This window comes from Achroia grisella, unplaced genomic scaffold (genome assembly GCF_030625045.1).
Source record: "Achroia grisella isolate CSIRO2021 unplaced genomic scaffold, CSIRO_AGI_Agris_v1 utg546, whole genome shotgun sequence".
NCBI classification, from domain to species: Eukaryota; Metazoa; Arthropoda; class Insecta; order Lepidoptera; family Pyralidae; genus Achroia; species Achroia grisella.
Window position 1 is genome coordinate 3,569,564 of NW_026712931.1, and position 20,693 is coordinate 3,590,256.

The 20,693-nt window shown below is 31.9% G+C and overlaps 3 protein-coding genes across 4 annotated transcripts in view; 1 reads left to right on the forward strand and 2 right to left on the reverse strand.

Annotated features, from left to right (window-relative positions):
- Nucleotides 1-4,385: 4,385 nt before the first annotated feature.
- Nucleotides 4,386-6,517, reverse strand: LOC131848244 (uncharacterized). The gene is made up of 4 exons (XM_059198037.1): nt 6,288-6,517; nt 5,686-5,931; nt 5,245-5,409; nt 4,386-4,585 (listed from the first exon to the last, which is right to left on the reverse strand). Exons 1-4 carry the CDS (start codon nt 6,402-6,404, stop codon nt 4,448-4,450), a joined length of 666 nt encoding a protein of 221 aa, XP_059054020.1. The 5' UTR covers nt 6,405-6,517; the 3' UTR covers nt 4,386-4,447.
- A 1,472-nt stretch (nt 6,518-7,989) lies between these two features.
- Nucleotides 7,990-8,740, forward strand: LOC131848170 (gamma-aminobutyric acid receptor-associated protein). Its single transcript, XM_059197941.1, has one exon. It carries the CDS (start codon nt 8,117-8,119, stop codon nt 8,471-8,473), a length of 357 nt encoding a protein of 118 aa, XP_059053924.1. The 5' UTR covers nt 7,990-8,116; the 3' UTR covers nt 8,474-8,740.
- A 2,778-nt stretch (nt 8,741-11,518) lies between these two features.
- Nucleotides 11,519-20,693, reverse strand: part of LOC131848295 (nucleoprotein TPR) — a 37,141-nt gene continuing 27,966 nt past the window's right edge. For both annotated transcript variants that reach the window (XM_059198101.1, XM_059198100.1), the window contains 5 exons: nt 19,919-20,018; nt 19,250-19,464; nt 18,659-18,762; nt 18,094-18,241; nt 11,519-12,178 (listed from right to left, as the gene is read on the reverse strand). In XM_059198101.1, coding sequence (XP_059054084.1) covers nt 12,093-12,178; nt 18,094-18,241; nt 18,659-18,762; nt 19,250-19,464; nt 19,919-20,018 — 653 coding nt within the window. In that variant the 3' untranslated portion in view covers nt 11,519-12,092. The remainder of the gene's footprint in view (nt 12,179-18,093; nt 18,242-18,658; nt 18,763-19,249; nt 19,465-19,918; nt 20,019-20,693) is intronic.

Below are 20,693 nucleotides of genomic sequence, written 5' to 3' on the forward strand. Positions count from 1 at the left end.
ATTTTGTATCACAGTGTTAGTTGCAATATTTCTCCCACATTTTGATGAAATTTGATATGTATACTTGCCAGGTCTGAGGTAGGGTTGTTATCTATTTTTTATACCCCTAAGTCATAGGGGTGGCCTACCCCGAAAAATATTTTTTTGTATTATGGACAATTTTTTATTTATTTATAATGTTACATTGAAAATACATACACGCCTAAATTTTCACCCGTCTTTCACCAACCCCTATTTTTAATAGCGATATTCTTACAAATATTATAAATGCTAAAGTAACTCAGTCTGTCTGTTTGTCTCGCTTTCACGCCAAAACTACTGAACTGATTTAATTGAAATTTGGTAGACAGATAATGTAGACCCTGAGAAAGCTACTTTTTAATGCGAAAAAGTATTGAAAGGGGAAATGAAAGGCTATATGAGGATATCGTAATTTTTAAAGTCAGATCTTGTAAGATTAAGTGAACAGGGTCGGTCTAGGTTTTTCATTATTAAAAATGTGTAACGGGGTAACACGTTATTTAGTGCGAAATTGTTTATTGTTTGTTATTCATCTAATATTTTTGGCATTATTTTTAAGTTTCTTCCAAATACAAGGGGTCTGACATGGGGTGTTATGTACCTACATTAAAAGATACTTTTTGAAATGTATGAAATGTTTTAAATGTATGATATTTTGAAATGTGTGTACCTACATTAAAAGATAATTTTTGAAATGTATGAAAGAAACGTATTGTATGAAATTTTTGAAATGTGTGAAATGTATGTATTGTATGAAATTTTTTAAATGTATGAAAGAAATGTATGTACCTACATTAAAAGATAATTTTTGAAATGTATGAGATGTATGAAAGAAATGTATGTACCTACATAAAAAGTTCATTTTTGAAATGTATGAGATGTATGAAAGAAATGTATGTACCTACATAAAAAGTTCATTTTTGAAATGTATGAAATGTATGAAAGAAATGTATGTACCTACATTAAAAGATAATTTTTGACATGTATGAAATGTATGAAAGAAATGTGTGTACCTACATTAAAAGATAATTTAATTAAATTAAAATATAATTTTTGAAATGTATGCACCGTACAATAACAATACACGTTAAACATCAGAGTCATACGCAAGTTAAAAACAAACTGCTATGATATTAATGAGAAAGGAAAATCAACTTTATGGTATTCGAGTTAGGGTCGATTTCTCTCTTTTTTTTAAATACTATTTTAATCTTACCAGTTGCCAGTATTCGAAGACAGCTACGATTCGTACTCGATATTTTAAATTATTATGTAATCGATTTTTCAGTACAAATGTAAATAACCAACGACACTAATAATGTACTACTATATTCCGTTCTTTGAAACGGAACACTGCTATAATACAAAATAATGAAAATTTACTGTTCACAACGACTCATTAAAAGCATCATCGAATAATGCGTAATAAAATCCTGTTATCGATTATTAAAAAAAATCGATAATACATGTATTTATTTTTAATATGACAACACTTCATACATAAGTATTATTGGAAATAGTATTACTTGCTTGTTCGGCTATTTTTAATTTACTTAAAATTTTTTTATATGTTTAATTTACAATAATAATATATTAAGTGCTTATTATTGGAAAATATAAAAAAGACATTTAATTAGGCCGATACAAATGACGACAATGCCATCTATGAAAGCATTTTGAAAACATTGAGCCCCGTATTAGCACTGATTAAAGTGTAATTAAGTACTGGAAAATAACAAAATGAGTAAATATATGAAAATTACTTTTCTAAACGCATTATTTCATTTTAACATGTATATATAACTTTTTAAAAATTGATTAAACATTTTTGAAAACACAGTTTTGTTTTTTAAAACGTTTGCAAAACTATGAAGAATTCCATCGATACCAATCACGCCATCTATATGCAACTTTTAGCAATAATAATGGCTACTTCCTCATTGAGTGCCACTGATATTAGTAAGGATTAATAGTGAAAAATTGGGTGACTTTTTTTTATTTTAAACAAACACAAAACGCGATCCAGACTCGTCTCAAGTGCAGTGGTTCGATGGCGCTAGAGAGGGTTCATCGACAATTTTCATAGCACATATGATAATGCAAGGCACTCCTGCCCAAAGATAAGAACACTACTCCAAATGCGGGTGAACCTGTGATTTATTTGAGTAGATATAAAGAGTCTCTGGTCCATAGTGAAATACTTCGATCTATTGAGCACTCCGAGCTTTTTGGACGCCAGCCTGACCTTTTATTCGAAATGACTGCAGACCTCAACTGTGCTAGAGATATCAACACAAAGAATATCAATACTCTTATAGATCGTAATGGAAGTGTTCAGGAATTGCGGAGTCACAGCAAAGGTCGCTTAACGGTAAACACCCAGGTTTTCTTAGTAAGGTTAAATTGAACTAAGTTTAGTCGCCCCCAATCGGAAACTCTAGTAAGAGTACTCTCGATATCAAACACACGCTGGTCGCGGCTTGGCTCCACAACGGAAAGAGAGATATTAGCACGGCTCGTGTAGAATGTATCCACAGTACTACCAACCTTATAACAGTGATATAATCATTAATATTTTATAATGCTACATGCAGGTAGGGATGTGGCAGATCGTGTGCACTGTACTTGAGATCGGATATGGCAGTGATCCGAAAACCAAGTGACGATTCCACAGTAACAAAATTTCCGAACAGACCTCTAGATGTGTGATAGATATTAATGTCTCCAAGAATCACAAATCTCGCGAAAGGATTTTGCTCAAGATTCTTATCAGACGTCAATTGAAGTTGCTCAGACAGACGAGTCGTAACCTTATCATCGCTATGAAAACCTGTATATACATCGTTATTGCTATGAAAACCTGTATAAACTTACTTAAACAGCCTAATAGTTACCCCGAGTGATCATAGAACTGTCAGATCTTTTTCTTCTAGACCAAGAAAGCGGCGACAGCAGATGACTATTGAAATGGATTTCTGCAACATCATGAAGTGCCCTGATGTTGCAGAAATCCATTTCGATAGTGGATAGGAGTGTTGCTGGTGTACCATGTTTGCTTTTTTTGATCTCTAGATATTTTTTGAGTATCTTTTTTATGCTAAATGGGGAATGAAATTGACGCACCTTTTGTCCATTTTAATACCAACACATGGGATTAAAATCGACAAAAGGTGCGTCAACGCACAACAGTATTACACGGGTTGGTCGAGCTGGTGACACAGCGGCCGGAAGGGCTCCCGGTTCTCTCCGCTGGTGCAGCAGCCGGATCCACACCGGTACTACTACTTCAGGTATTATGCGCAGGCGGTGTTGCAGGCTCCCATGGCGGAGATTACGTAGTCTCTGTATTAGAGAACCCAGCACGTTGCGGGGTTAGCCGTTTCACTGGGTCGTCCTGGTTTAAAAATGCCTGCTTAATGTACATATATGTAATATAATATCAATAGGACTTTATAAAACCCCTTATTTAAATGCGTTCCAAATCGATGAGAAAGCGTGTTATACAAAGTTACAAAAAATTCAACATTTGTCCCAGTGAATCCAATCTGACAGGTTGGACTCACTAAAACTAACGAAACTAAAATAAAAGTTTTTGATGATAGAACGCCATTTTGCGTCATCCGTCATTTTTAGAATGACGTCACTGTTCTCTTCATATTTCGATTATCAATCCCTTTCATAGATTCATCATAAGCGTAACTATAAAATTTATTGCTAAATTTCCATGACATTCGCCATATTTGCTATTCAGATCTATAATCTTGTAAATAACACAGAATAACTGATAAATAAAAATGTAATCACTGAACAAAATAAATAGTATAAAAACACATTAATTCATAAATTATTGAAAATAAGTGACGTCGTAACATTTAAAATATTTAAACATACTTCTTCTGCCATACCAGCCAGTATCAACATCGATTGCAGACCATAATAAAACATTCCGTCATTGGTCGAAAAGGTATTTTTTAACAGAGTCACAAAATCGGGACTTTACAAATGTTATTATAACGGTATCTAAATATCCCGTCCAACACATAGTGTTTGCACACATATACTTAACATAAAGATTAATGTGGTTAACAATATAAGTTTTACTGGCTAGATTTCATGAAACACTAGGGCAGGTGAAACTAAGTTTTTAATAATAAACATTTATTTACACTTACCCGATTATGAACAACCCAACTTATTTAGCCACAAATACAGTAATGGGCATGTAGGTAATCAAATATTGAGTAAAGTAAGGGGTCTAACAAAAGACAGAAAAAAAATTCAGTTACTGTACTGAACATTTATTACCCATTTTTTATAAAATGTTTGAATTACATAAAGTAAACTGGAATGAAGAGCCAAAGGAAATTATAAAGTGATATAATTTATTTTCACTTATTTAATCGAATTACGTAAAAACATATTGTATTCACTTGTCTCTTACTTTAATAAGATCATTTAGATCTAATGCTACACAAATTTCCTTAGAATCTGTACGTGGATTCCGGTCCAAAATTTCAGTGATTGGGTAGTAATTATCACGGTTGTCAACATTCCATCCAGAATACTGAAAATAGATTATTATTATAAGTTAATTACAAATTATTAAAATTTATTACATAGTTTAAACTCTATGTACATGGCATTACTGTTGTGTAATAATACATTACAGAGCATAGTGAATACCTCATTTATTTTGCAGTACTATAATTAAAAGTAAATTCCTTATGTTGTGATTTTGGTGTATGGTTATTTAAGCAATCTGTCATCCTGATATATTTTAGGAACTAGGATTCAATTAATTGACTTCACTGATATGGAATATGAAATAATTGTATATACTAGACACTATTATATACACTCTATTTATCATGGGAAAAAAATATGACCTAAAGTAGTGATTGTGCCATATTTTTTAATGATATTGAAATAATACAATTTTTAATAACTGGCTTAAAGCTATTTGGAATTTAAAATTTTCTTATTTTTAAGTTTAGACAATATTTTTCATAATGTAAGCATATTATTATTGCCATATCTTGAAGTAGAATCACATAGTACACACTACTGTGTGTAGGTCTGTACAGAGCACCATGGCTAGAAATTATGTGGTACATGCAGTATGTATGTGACTTACACCTTATTGATAATAATTTTTGTTTGTACATCATTTTCTCAGAATTGAATAAAATGATTTACTATGCTTTTATATTATTAAAAACTCACCACACAGGTGCATTTGTGAAGAATTTTTCCATTTGACTCCATTGGTATAAATTTCTGTAACAATGCTTTTCCATCTATTTTCCATAAATTTAATTCATCCAACTTTGAAATTACTGTGTCACCATCCCACTTAACATCTGTTTTCAGCAATACAAAATTTCCAGACTGTAAAAGATAATTATATTATTTCATTATAGGTATATCTTAAATATATAATTGTTGCTTTTTAAAATTTTATGTGTCATTTATACAAATTATTAACAGGATTAAGTGTGAATAGAGTGGACTCAGAACATAAATAAACAATCTCAGTTGTACATGACTAGTTCTTAATATCAAACTTATTACAGAAATATACTAAGCAATTATAAGTAGTTCAGTAAAACAACCTATTAAGCAGTTATTGGATAATAAGAGAGTGTGAAAATGTTAACAACTTACATGGAAATGCTTTGGTACATCTTTAGATTGACTGGAATCAGATTTGTTTCCATCAGAGTCATTCTTCTCATCATCAGACCCCTCCTCTTCATCTTCTTCGCCCTCTTCATCTTCACCTTCCTCATCCTCTTCAACCTCCTCTTCACTTTCTTCTGAAGTTGAGTTTTTACGTTTTTTTTTCGAGTTATTCAATGAAGCTTTTGATGTTCGTTTACGATCAGCACCACCACGAACTGGTTGTTCATTCTATAAAACAATAAGCATATAACTTAGATACTAAACTGGAACACAATATATAAACACTTCATAGTATCCGATTCACAATCCTAACGTCAATATAATTCTATATGATAATACTAGTATTAATAGGAATGTAAATATGAAGATTTTCTATTTACTTATAAAAGGTATTGAAATTTTAATATTCTGCTATTGCGTTTGTGTTATAACCTAGAGATTTGAATCTAAGAGGTAATACCGGCAAAATCTGCAATATTGGGGTGTAGAGAAAAACAAGACAAAATTCTGATAAAACCAAAGTATTATGCCTATAATATAAACATTATACATTTAATATCCTTGAGATCATCATATAACATTACCGGATCGGCATCCGGCGTCCAATCTTCTCCAGAATCCTGAAATTCTTCTGGTTCACCTCCACCTTCAGATCCGTCAGAATCGTCATTCGCTTTCTTTACTGACTTTCGTTTACGCATACTTAAAGCGGTTTAAATATATATTTTGTGAACAACAATCTGATAATAAGACCCACGCCGTTGTAAAATATTAACGACAATCAAATGAACAAACAGGGAAAGAAAGAAGGCGGTAGAATCATAGATAATATAATAATCTAAGTTGCCAACCTTAAAACTTTTTTTCTTATACAAAGAAGTACAAAAATCACGTATATTTGTGCTAATGAGAAATATAATAAAATACCATATGTTGTCACTAAAATCGGCTTAATATTAACAAATAGTATAATAAGGGTTGACACTAAAGAGAGTATGCGTCTCTATGAGTTAATACCTGGCACCAAAAATAAAATAGATTATATTTATGGAAGTGTGGCCACATTAGTGGTTTACTAAATCTGATGGATTTTACCACCTTTTGGTAGAAAAAAATTGTTTCTAGTTTTTTGTGGTAAGTTTATTTTTCTGAGGGCATTCTCTAATACTTAACTATCGCGCTGAACAGAAATAATACGCTGCGGCTCGGCGATGTAGGTTAACGATAAATATAAATACATTTAAAAATGTGAGGGAAGTTACCTAGTAACTAACTACCTAGTAAGAGCTAGTAAAGTGGAAAGAGGATTGTTAGCAATATGGATCATTGCTAGCAATATACCATGTCAGGTTGACCTCCTCACGGTTCCCCCTGGAAATCCTATCATAATAAATTCCAGGTGAATTTATCACGATAAGCTAATAACTGATCTGACCTCATGTTTTTATTACCATCCCCCATTGGTGCCCCACCAGCGTAAACCGTTAGCATAGGCGGTTGCTATACATTATCATTTAATAAAAAACCAAAGCTAGTCTGTAAAGACATTTAAATGGGTAGCTCGTTCTCACCGATTTCAGCCGCCAAGTAGCTTGCTTAAAGCTATGTCTCGAACATAGCTTTAAGCAAGCTACTTGGCGGCTGAAATCAGAAGGGTTAAGGGTGCGATTAGGCAGAGAAATTGTAGAATCTCTTATTCTACAATTTCTTCATTTTCATTTTCATGACACCTTAATTCCCGGGATTTATAAGTCATGTGTAGTGTCACCATAGTTCGATATAGTCGACGGTTACCACCTACAATCAGGTGATCCGTTAGTTTGTATGGTGTTCCAATTACATAAAAAAAGCGGATAAAATATAATTTTCTAAACATTACATTATTTATTACACATTAATTGATAAATTTTAATAATATGAAGGCTCAACATGCAAACAGTAATATGACTATGATGACTAACCACACTCTTTGTTTACTAGCTAGAATGATCATCGATTTTAAACACTAATAATGTTTGAGCGTGCTCTAAAATGTGAACTATATTTTAGGGCACGCTCAAACATTATTGGCAATACAGCTCTATGGTCATGTAACAAACATTTCTATAGTAGTATGGTTTTTGATACATTTGTAATAAAATAGATGTTTAATCTTAATGATACGGTAATATATGAAATAATAAAATATGTTGTAAATCTTGAAATATATATTTTTGAAGTAAAAGTCAATTTTAATATATACGCGTTCTTGACGGACAGTATATGTTATACTCTATGCTCATTGCATTGTCATATCAGCTGATTGCGTCATTGCATTTAAAGACAATAACGCAAAAACAAAAAACAAGTCGTAGTATCGAGCTTGGCTTCGCAGTGATCATTTTGGAAATTACAGTGTGCTTTAAATACCAAAATGAAGTTCCAATACAAGGAAGAGCATTCTTTTGAAAAACGGAAGACCGAAGGAGAGAAAATACGCAGGAAGTATCCGGATCGAGTACCAGTAATTGTAGAGAAAGCTCCGAAGGCTAGATTGGGAGACCTCGACAAGAAGAAATACTTGGTTCCGTCTGATTTGACCGTCGGGCAATTCTATTTTCTCATTCGAAAACGTATCCATCTACGACCGGAGGATGCGCTCTTTTTCTTTGTTAACAATGTAATTCCTCCTACTTCTGCGACCATGGGTTCTCTGTACCAGGAGCATCATGATGAAGATTTCTTCCTCTACATAGCCTTTTCTGACGAAAACGTTTATGGATTTATGTAAAATTTCTTGTTTGAACACCATTATGTTGATTCATGTAACCATATGGTGTGAAATTTAGTGTTAAGGCTTAGTTTAATATTGATGTATTATGTTAAAATGGTGATAATTTAATTTTAATTTGCAATTTCCACACACAACTATGTGATTACAATGTTGTTTTAGTTAATAATATTACACATACGGGAAATTTATTGAATCATTTCAATCTCTTTGTTTGGTTTAGGAGTGTGATTATTTCTATATCTATACAATAAACTATAAATAATATTGTTTCTTTCATTTACTTTTTAGACTATCACAATTCTATAGAATATTTTGTGTAATTAAGTGCATAATAGACTTTAAGGAAATAAATATTTTTCAACCTCTAGTACAAAAAAACACTAATAATATACTCAAACTAAGCAAGGCAAGTTGGTTGTCAACTGAAACTAGTAGTCATGAATGTTATATATATACTATACAATGCTCAAACTAGTTTTTAATAGTTGGAACAATAATAATGAACTAAATATAATACATTATACTATACAATATACAGGGTTAAATTTATAGAACCTTTCACAACTGTGTAAACAGTATATAGTTCATTTATAAGAATACTCTGCATATTTTGTGTGTAAGGAAACATGGGAAGTATATACTCGATACAAAATACTGAAAAAAATATTGTCCTCTGCTGGGATAATTACACTCATCTATTCTAGCCTGTAAATATATGTTATGAAGCCAAAAGCTATACCTATCTGCTGTAATTGATCAGTCAATTATTAGGCACAACTAAAATTAATTCACTTTAATCAGTAGTGCTCAGACATAAGCTTGCAGGTTTAATCTTATTTGCTGTAGCTATGTTACTTAGGAAGGATCATCATTATAAGTACTATGCAATTATTATATCTATCAAAACAAAAACTTCTCCTCGGAAAAAAGTCAATCATTATAATTATGTTGTAGTAATTCCGCCCTCATGGAATCACCTATGGGATGTAAATGTAGTATTTATACATGTACCCACCTGAACTATAACTGATTCACCAAGGAAGTCACATATTATAGTAGCACTTGCCATCTGTAGCCAAGTCCTCATTCCTTAGAAATAAACATTTTCTTCGGTTCGTCAATGCTCACCTCGCCTTAATAATATTGTAGGAATCATAATGGACACTGCTAGTGAGGCATTGGTTTATATATCTGCTTCATAACTGCTGGCCTGCGATCGTTATACTACACTACTATATGATGAATAGGATTTACTAGTTACAGAGGCCTTATTGCCTAGATATTAATTTTGACACGTTACATACTGTGGTTAATTTCTAATTAATTCGCCAAGTTCTATTAACTGACCTGACTTCTCATACTTACTATCACTATTATCCATTGGTGTCCGCGGGATATACTGTTAACACAGGAGGGTGTATTAAACTTGTTCATTACTATTACTCATAGGATATGTAAATTATATAATCTAAACAACTATTTTCATATCTAAGAAATATTTAAGGTAATATTGAATCATTTTCTCATTACAAAAATCACAATATATGTGATATTTATTGATGAAAGCTCCCAGACGGTTTGACATATTTGAACTAATGTACACAAATCCTTAATAAATATTATACGGCACGGTATTATTACAAAAAAATTTACGTTCATAAGCGGCTAAATTGTCCTACATATGAAAATATTTTAGATTTGATTACAGCTTTCTCAGAAATGACTCTGTTGGTGGATAAAATATTCATAAAAATGCGTTCCATAGCAACGATCACACATATGCGCCGAAAGAAATTATTTTATAACACAGAACAATACAATATGTAGTGATGTGTATATATGTAATAAGCAGTATGCTATTGAGTTCGCAGTGTTAGTTTTCCCATTATTTCTAATTTAAATATCATTACCTTCACAACCTCTGTATCTTTAATGTGTTGTGAGATGAACAGAGAGAGAGAGAGCACCGTCAGAACTACTTGTATACACTAGCGATATACTAGTAAAAGAGAAGTAAAACCACGTCAAACATGTTACTAGGCTCCTATAATAACGATTAGTCTAGTTGTTGAAACTTTCATGATACTATGTAGGTACGTAATATTAAGTAAGCTTAAGCACTTAAGGTACCTCTATCTTGTGACCTCTTTATAACAATACCTTTTTATATCAAAGAAATTTCAAATACTTTTAGAACAATGAATGTTTTCAAAACTAATCTTATCGGATCCTACTTTTACGCACAAAACAAAATCATATGGCTCTTTTTTTGCATAACACAACAATACGAGTTTCAATAATTATCTGATAAGCATAATTAATACAAAGACAATAAGAATCCTAAACCTCTAAAATAATAACAAGAATCCTCTAAAAACGATAGTGTGATTCGGATGCGCAATTCTTTACAAGAAGTCCGAACGAATAAAGGAAACTAGTTTTTGTTTCCTTTATACGATTAACTTGAAGTAATATTTAGACAAAAAGAAAAAAAGGTTATCTATTAATTGGTAAAAGACTAAATATAAAATAGGATAAACACCATTGTAAATAAAGATTTTTTTTATTGTATCATTGGACCGAGTATTTGAAACTATATTACAAATCCATCCATTTAAAATAAATAAATTACATAGATATACCTACCTGTTACCGGTTTGATTTGTATGACGAACAGCATACTACCACATCACGTTATTAGGTAAAGCCCTTGATACCTATCTTGTGTTGAAATTCCAGAGACCTAACGTTCCTTATTCTGCAATTTCACTTCATAATTCGCCCTTTTGAATCGAAACATAGCACACATTTTCGCAATACAGTACAGTACAATATCATATATATATATATATATATATAATATATATTGTATAAACTCGGATTTTTTTCAGATTTTATACTTATTTTAAATATACTTATTATGCATATTTTAGTAATAATCCTGTATTGTTAACAGCTGAAATGCGTATTACCTTAATGTATAAGTATTTAAAAAACTCGGATAAATTTAAATTGTAAGGAAAAAATAATGAAACTATGAGAAAGTTGACAATTTTGGTTTATTTCTATGTTTCATAAACAATTCAGACAAAGATGTATGGAAATGTTTTCTTAAATATAATGAAATGTTCAGAGAATAAGTATTACTTATTAAGTTATTACACACATGAGCACAAATATAATGTAAGTAGTACCATCATAATAGTTACCTACAGAAAATTGATGTAACATCCGCACGAACATAATTTGAAATACGTTATTGAATCAATTATATTTAGTTCAGTTTTCTTATTAATTAATAACTACACTAATGGTATCAATAATATGCAAGTCAGGTATTGAAATATGACCACTTAAATTATTATTCATCATCACTACTTTAAACATCAATAAAGTTTAAGCAATGAATCCTAAAGAAACAAAAATTACAAATTAAATTTAGTTGGCAGAACTTATAAATTCAATAAAAAAAATTACATATTAATTATAAATTACGCAGAAATGTATGTAACGTATCACATAGGTCCATTAAATCTAGTACATTTATTTTTATTTATTCGATACACCGTTTATTATTATAGTCGATAACAGGAAAATGACTTATTTATGGGAGCATTTAATACCTCATATGATAATTATGATTTCTTCGTGATGGACGCCCTCTTGATCGCATTCCACGACCTCGTGGACCGCTTTCACTATCTGTAAGTGTATAATATATTATAAAAGATATAATAAAAATACATATAAATAACTAGCTTTTCCGGCAAACTTTGTTTTGCATATGAATACATATAGCTATTAAAAAATAGGGGTTGATGGTAGAAGGGTGGAAATTTAAGGATGTAATGTATTTGTAATTCCAAATAATAAAAACGTGTGACACGAGAATTATCACACGTTTTTTATATTTGGAATTACAAGATATAATAGTAGCATATATGACTATATTCATATTGTTGGGGATTTCGGAGGTCTGTCTTAATGTTGACACCAACACAAAATGACATCTTGAACTGCAAATATGTATATACTTTAAACGAATGCCTCTATTATTATAAACAAAACTATGCTACTATATAATTATATTTAACAAATTTAAACGTAATAATTAATGCATTTTTATCAATATCAGTAAAGTGATTTCATGATTCAAATAAATTACTTCTTGTAAAAATACTCTACATATAAGTAATGTAGTAAGCAACTGAAATAATTCTATGAATACAAATGCTTGTACGAAACAAATGAAGAACTATCGTAAATTGAGGACATGTATTAAGTCGTCTTTATCGCCGTAGTTCGATTAAAATTCTAAATTTGACTGTATTTTTTATATGGTATGTACTTAACAGTAAGGTCATATAACAACGACCTTACAGCAAGTTGTTATTATCCAACCTTGCCATTACGCTACTCTGTCGTTTTATTTGTTGAACTGTCATTATGAGACCAACCTGTACAATATGGGATTGAATACATTTTTCAATACAAACCATTTATCAAAAGAAAGTAGAGTACTACGTACGTACTACTTCCTTATAAGTACGAGTAAATGGATCTGAATTATGTATACAATATAATCACAATAAATTAGAGCTAGTGTAACCCGCAATAATAACGCCAAGTTGTAAAAAAATGGTATTATACCACGCATTAAGTCGTTAATCGTACAAAAAGTATTTATCATCAGTTTCTGCAAATACATAGTATGCTACAAGAACGCTTAAAATAATTATATTCATCATTGCCTTGCCTTTATCCCATTATTTGGGGTCGGCACAGTATGTCATTCTCTTCCACTGCTCTCTATCGGTCGTCATATCTGAGCATACTCTTCTTTTATTCATATCATCTTTCACACAATCCATCCATCTTTTCTTAGGGTGTTCCCTCCCTTTATATCCATCCACATTCATATAAGACATGATCCTCGTTCCTCCGTATAACATGCCCATACCAGCTCAATCTGTTACCTCGCAACTTTTCTATAACCGACGCAACTTTCAAACTTCCTCTTTCCTTCGTACACATTCCTTATTCTGTCATTCACCAGGACTCCACTTAAAAGAATTATATTATTTTCGAAAATTTACATAATATAAATTGCGAGATGTGGATAATAAATAATTTGGGTAATGTATCAATACTGATTTCTAAATGTAAAAAAAATAACTAGTAACTAATTTTAGGTCACAATATGTACTATGTTAAGACTTAATATTACAGATTTTTGAGATAAAGTACTGTTCACACACTGTGCTTGTACACACTTGTACTGTGCACAAGTACTACTTAGCTTGGCACTGAATAGCTCTGTGTGAATTGGGTTGTTTTAGGGTTTTTATTTATATAATTATTGGCTCATGAGGCAACAGATTCTTATGACCAGTTTTGTTTTGATCGAAATCTTCTAAAATGTTTAATATCATTATAAAGCCTAGTGAATGTAAGTTGGCAGCAACGAGAGTGCTGGAGCAGCACGCTATTCTGAATTAATATAATTGTGAGCTGACTGCATGTAATGGCACATGAATAGTTATTTATATTTATTATTCATAGAGTAAATCAGCCAGCTCCTGACGACGGCTAGTGTAACTTACACGCAACTTCGCGAGACCTTATTTACCATAAAGTTATTTGTGTTCAGACTCGATTAACTATATTATTATCACAAATTTATATTAATAGGTAACTTAGTTTGTTCAGTACTCACTAGATGCCATTGTACAAATTTACTATGAATGGCATTATTGTTGTTATATGTAGTAAAACTATTTATGATTGGAAAAATGTATTTAATGGATCTTACCATTAAATACATTTTTCCAATCGGTAGAGATTGAAGTGACATAATATAATTTTGTTTTTATAGTTTTGATTATAGAATATAATGAAATGAAATGAATATGAAATTAAATTAAATGAATATTTATTGCTTAAAATATGGTACATATGTGGTTTTTAAGGTCTTTAGAATTAGTTTCACACATTTTGTCATTTCTGATATGCAACAGACAAAACAGATGTCAATTTTGGTTATTATTCGTTAGTCAATATTAATATAAAATTGTAAATATATCCATATATATATAATATATATACATTGTAAACATCATAAACCTGACCAATCCTTTATCCTACAAAATTCCGTTCTACTCCGTATATTTCTGTGTATATTTCCCTAACTTTGATATTGGCTAAATGCGAAGGCAAAGCCAAAGATGGAGGAGGAGAGAAAAAAAAAGCACGTACATTATTTATAATATGAGTATGTCAATTTCGTATTAATGAAATATTTATAAATTATACATGTCAATGTTTTTAATTAAGTATGTACTCCTGAACACTGTAGTAAGATTTGCTGATTAGCCATCTATGTAGTTCTTTCTTGAATTTATATACATACAAGGCAAAGTCAATATGTTAAGTCTTTGAAACAATGGCTTACAACTTGCTAGAACAAGTTGTAAGCCATTGTTTCAAAGACTTATTTTTGAAAAAAAAATTGCTGGTAGGCTTTTTTTTTGACAGACAAAGGCTCTGTTTATTTCTACAGAGTTACCCCACAAAATCAATCCGTATCTTAGCCTGGAAGCAACATAGCCGTGATAAGCAAGTATAGCCGTTTTGCTACCAGCAACCTTTGTTAACCGCCATAAAGCGTATATGAATCTGTTTATTTTATTATAGATTGTTTCGACATGTTCTTTCCACCTACAATTTTTGTCTAAAACAATTCCCGGGAAGGTTATTGATTTTGTTTCATTGATAATCTGACCATTATGAGTAATGACGAGATTATGAGTATTATTTGCATATTGATTATGAAATTGTATCATATGTTTTATTTACATTTACGTTTAAATTATTGTTTGTCAGACAACTTATAATATCATTGATTGTATTATTTATTGTCATTGTTATATAATGTTAGATTTTTCGCAGAGTCAGGAATAATTAAAGCAATGTCATCAGCATAGAGATTACACATATGTTTAGTTACATTTGGCAGATCATTTATATAAATCAGGAAAAGAAGTGGTCCCAATATACTACCTTGTGGTACTCCTACACTGTTTACTTTTACATTAGATTTATATGTCTTTTCCTTATTATTTTGATTAATTGTTGTTATTTCTACATATTGGGTTCTGTTATTAAGGTAGTTTTGTAGCCATTTCAGGGCTAAACCTTTTAATCCATATTTTTCACATTTTTCTAGTAATATTTTGTGCGATACGAAATCAAATGCACGGCTCATATCAATGAAGATGGCAGTAAGTGACACTTTGCTGTCAATGTAATTCATCATTGTAGTAATTAATTTGTATGCAGCAAGCGTAGTGGATTTACCTTCTGAAATCCATTTTGCTCATCTTTTAATATTTCATATTTTCCAAAAAATGACATTATTCTAAAGTACATTGCTTTTTCAAATATTTTTGAAAGTGTTGTTAATAGTAAAATAGGTCTGTAATTTTCCGCATGCAACTTATCACCCTTTTTGTGAATTGGTTTGACCACAGAGATCTTTAATGCTTGTGGAAATGCGCCCTATATAAATTATTTATTTACTAAGTAGCATAGAATAGGTGCTAGTATTGATGATGTCAATTTTAATAATTTTATAGGAAAATTGTCATATCCCACTGATTTTGTATTCTTTAGCGAGTTGATGACTTTAATAGTTTCGTAACGGTCAATAGGTAGTAAGAAAATACTGTTATCATTAGATATAATGTTATACTTATTACTGGTCATATTTGAGACGTCATTAGTTAAATTTATAAAATAATCATTAAATGTATTCGCAGTTTTACTAGGATCAGTTATTGTTTTATTATTATTTAAGATTTTATTGACACTGGATTTGTTTATTCTTTGTTGTCCCTTTGTTGTTTATTGCCCTTTATCACATTCCAAGAGGATTTACATACATTTTGAGATTTTGTAATGTATGCTTCATTACTCATTTGTATCGCGTTGTTTATGCACTGTTTAAGAATACGTGTATATTTACGGTATTTGGTTTTAATTTTTGAACTACCAGTTTTGTAGTACGTAAATATCAAATTTCTTTTAGTGACCGTTGCCTTTTTAATTCCCTTTGTAATCCAGCGCGTCCAGGTCTTTTATTGTGAACTTTCATTTTGTGTACAGGAAAGCAAAGATTAAAGAACAATAAAAGGGTTTCATGAAAAAGATTAAAGCTTTTATCCAGATCATCTTCATAAATTTCTGATCACGTTAAACTGTTTAGGTACTCATAAAACTTGTTTATATTTTCTGAACTGAAGTCACGATATTCCCTTATCCAGTATTTCGGTACATGATTTTGATCGTTTACAGGTAATGGTAGCAGTTGAGCTGTCATGGTCAGATAGTCCCAAAGGAAGAAGTTCCCCTATTGCTTGAGGGATGTTACTTATTATTAAATCGAAGCAAGACTTTTTTCTAGTTGGATTATTTATATGGATGTTATAGTTATAGTTTTGTATCAGCCGATGTAAATTTTGTGTGACTTCGTTATTGTTTAAAATATTTATATTAAAATCACCTGTTATTATGACTTTTTTGTTTATTTTATTTCTAAGTTTTGTCATTACTATGTCCAATTGTGTCAGAAATTCGTAGGGATTGGACATTTGATTATCTGGAATCCGGTATATGCAAATAATTAATATATTATACTGTATCAATTCTATTCCACAACATTCAAATATGAATTCTTTAGTAATGTCTTTTATGAATAGGATTTGTTTGTATTCTATATCATTTCTACATAAAATACATACACCTCTACGTTTCTTTTGTCTAGAATGAGTAGAAACCCATGAAGTTGAATATTTGCTTCTGTACCGCATTTAATAAAAGTTTCACTCAAACATAATACATCTACTTTTTTTTGCTTTTGTGCCAGTTCTTCGAGTGTTATCTGTAGAATATCTCTTTTACTTAGAAAGCCTGCTATATTTTGGTCTAAATATACTAATTTAGGATATTATTATTATTCACGAAAAGTCATTAGTTCGTGTATCAGTGTCTATATTTATGCACGTTTAATTGATTTCTTTTAATAATAGGAAAATAGTCGAGTAGAGTTTTTTTAGCCTTTGAATTTGTATCTTCTTGTAATTTGTCGATGATTGAAGTTTTTAATGTCCTTTTTTTAGTAAATGTCAAAAATTTTGTTTTACAGTTAATACTGTCAATGACAATATTTAAATGCATACACAATTCCGTCAGTGATGTCGTTTCTTTCGTTATGAGATGACAATTATTAAAGTTGCGAGAAATAATATATAATTGTTCATTCAGTTTTTTTCATTTAGGTAGTTGTTTTTATAAGAAAACTTAAATTAAAAATTAAATATATCAAGAGTTTCTCAACAATTATAAACATATTTTTACCTTTCATAGCCGTTAATAGAAATAAAAAAAAATGTAATTCAACATATTAAATTAAATCGATATTTTCATAAGAACGTCAATGTATTTTCCTATTCTATGGAAAATTGTTAAGAGTACGGATAACAGTATAACGCCATCTAGCGAGCACCAAACAAATTAAGTTACCCCAAGATTAGCAAAAACCCAGCCACAAGGCGACGTACCTGCGGCGCGCATCCAGCGCTGGGGCGGGGCTGGCGCTGGCGCGGGGGCGGGCGCGGGAGCGGGAGCGGGCGCGGGTGAGGGCGCGGGCGTACGTCTGGGCGCCGCCGCCGGCGCGCTCGCCTCCGCTTCACGACCCTCCCACGCTATCTGTTCCACACAATACCAACCCACATCTAACTTCAGCCTCACGTCAATTGCATATAGTAATAAAAAAAAAAGAAGTGTTTTTATACAAACTACGCCTATTGATCGAAATTCGACCACAATTAATTTAAATTATAAGTACATTATTAAGATTCTATTATAACAGGTAATAAACTTAGATATATATGTGGGTATTAAATATATGGTATTGTTTTTTATTGATTTAATGCATAATTAAAAAAAATATTCAGCATTCCTCTATATAAACTATTGTGTAAGTGTGTTAAATATAATACTCTTCCGCGTGTGAAATTTTAAATAGTTTTTGTTTCACGTATTAATATATGGATAACTCGATAAGGTTCAACTTTTGATACTTTTCATCACATTAATTTTATGTTATATTAAAATGATACCCACCCCATGCTGAGGAGAAGAAGGCTCGCTTCCCTGTGAACTGACCGCTGTAGTCTCTTCTTCAGCACGAGATTCTTCCCAGTCCCGACTTTCAACTCCTTCTGTACCTAAACGTTACAAAATTTTATTTAATTATTCTGAAGGTATAAAAAAAATAATTCTTTGAACAATGGACGTGGTAATATAATTGGCTAATAAGTTTTGTAAATACACTATGTAAAAACTAACTGTGTCCGCATCTTCGTGCGATTAATTAAAATAATGATAAGTAAACGCTTGCTTACTTATTAACTATATTTACTATAATATCAGATAAAAATAAACAAATAATAATCATCCATCCATACGGATGTTTGTTACTGTTTCACACAAAAAGGAATGTGGGGAAGGGGATCGTACGTCATGTGGCTTCCTCTCGAAACCATCGAGACTATTCGTGACATTCTTGGTCAAATTGCTACGACGGGCTAACTGACCTGACCTCATCTTATCACCGTCCACCGGTGCCCCGTCAGCGTATACCGTTAGCGCAGACGTGTGCCCCATTCCATTGTCATCTAATAAAAAAAATATAATAACGCATGCGTGACGTACGTGGGTCTGCGTGCGCGGAGGGCGGGAGCGCGGCGGCGAGGTCCGCGTGCGTGTCGTGGTGCGCCGCCGCGCCCGCGCCCGCGCCCCCCGCGCCCCCCGCGCCCGCCGCGCCCGCCGCGCCCGCCGCGCCCGCCGCCTCCGCGAACGTGAACCGCGCGCCCGCAGCGCCCGCCGCGCCGCCCGCGCCCACCGGCGACACCACCGCCTCGCCGAACCTGCACGCACACCGCGAGACGTTAACACATCATCCAAACATTATTTCTCACGTATTAATAGGTTTGTTAATCATGTATGTATATTATTTTTTAAATATGTCTTTAGTGAACAATAATTTGAGGTATGCATTATTTAACCCCTAGATGTATTCAATTTAAGTGCCAACGTATCGAAAGTTACTTTCGAAGCGGAATGAAATGAACCGGTGGGCATGCACTTTGCATAACGCGTTAGGTCCTCTCGCTCAGAGTGCTCAAACAAAGCCATAAAATGCGTACTTTAGCGCCTTTTTAACATAATCATTTTACGCGGGAATACGCCAGCTATGTATGTGTAAAACCAGCTACTAAAAAGATGTAAAATATTTTCATTAAAAAAACCAAAACAATTGGATTAGTATCATAAGTGTAATAAGTTTCGTGTGTTTGTATATAGTATACAATTTAAACAAACCCATCATTCCGTCGCGGGACGTAAAGTGTAGGCGTAGATGGAACTATGCTGTCATCGCCATCGTCGCCGCCATTGCCACCTAACGACAGTGCTCCGCTTGCTACAAAAACATTAAAATACTGTTAAAAGTGTTATGAAATTACAAATTTAATCACCGCTTAGTGCAGTCATGCGTCAAATAGTTAGAAAACAGTCCACAACAACTACTATATTTTAGTTTTGATAATAATATTTTAAATAAATAATGTATGATCAGTTAATTATAATTAGTTAAAATGCATTAGCACTAATATACTGAGTAAAAGTGATAAACTAATTTCTTAAACAGCCACATCCTAAATACTTTTTGAATATATTTATATATATCTAAAAGGTCTAAAAAAATACGATTCAAAAAATCATTATCGCAGGTGTGCTGTACCTAGCTACACCCGGTAACATTTCTTTCATTCTGTTTATCCTGCCAAAATGAACTGCGCCTATACAGCCAGCTGATAACATTATTTCAAAAATGACATTAACACCTGTCAATTTAGTCTCCGATATTAAAAAACTACAAAAAATTTAAGACTATTAGTAAGAATGCGGGGAAACATAGAATTTGGTGGTCGTGTTTTTTAGATAAGAATTAAATAAAAATTTAATAGTGATCAGTTAAGTTAGATATTGTAGATATTTTCACTCTTTTATATATATTTTATTTCTTTATTAGTGTAATTATAGTAGCTGTAACATAGGTAAGTCATAATTATTTAATTCATATATGGACCCTCCT

What these genes read in the sequence shown, in the direction of transcription:
- LOC131848244 (XM_059198037.1), bottom strand. Translation starts at nt 6,404, where the DNA reads ATGCGTAAACGAAAGTCAGTAAAGAAAGCGAATGACGATTCTGACGGA. An exon ending in GGACGCCGGATGCCGATCCG is followed by an intron (nt 5,932 to 6,287) that starts GTAATGTTATAT and finishes ATTGTTTTATAG; the next exon opens with AATGAACAACCAGTTCGTGG. An exon ending in ATGTACCAAAGCATTTCCAT is followed by an intron (nt 5,410 to 5,685) that starts GTAAGTTGTTAA and finishes TATCTTTTACAG; the next exon opens with TCTGGAAATTTTGTATTGCT.
- LOC131848170 (XM_059197941.1), top strand. Translation starts at nt 8,117, where the DNA reads ATGAAGTTCCAATACAAGGAAGAGCATTCTTTTGAAAAACGGAAGACC.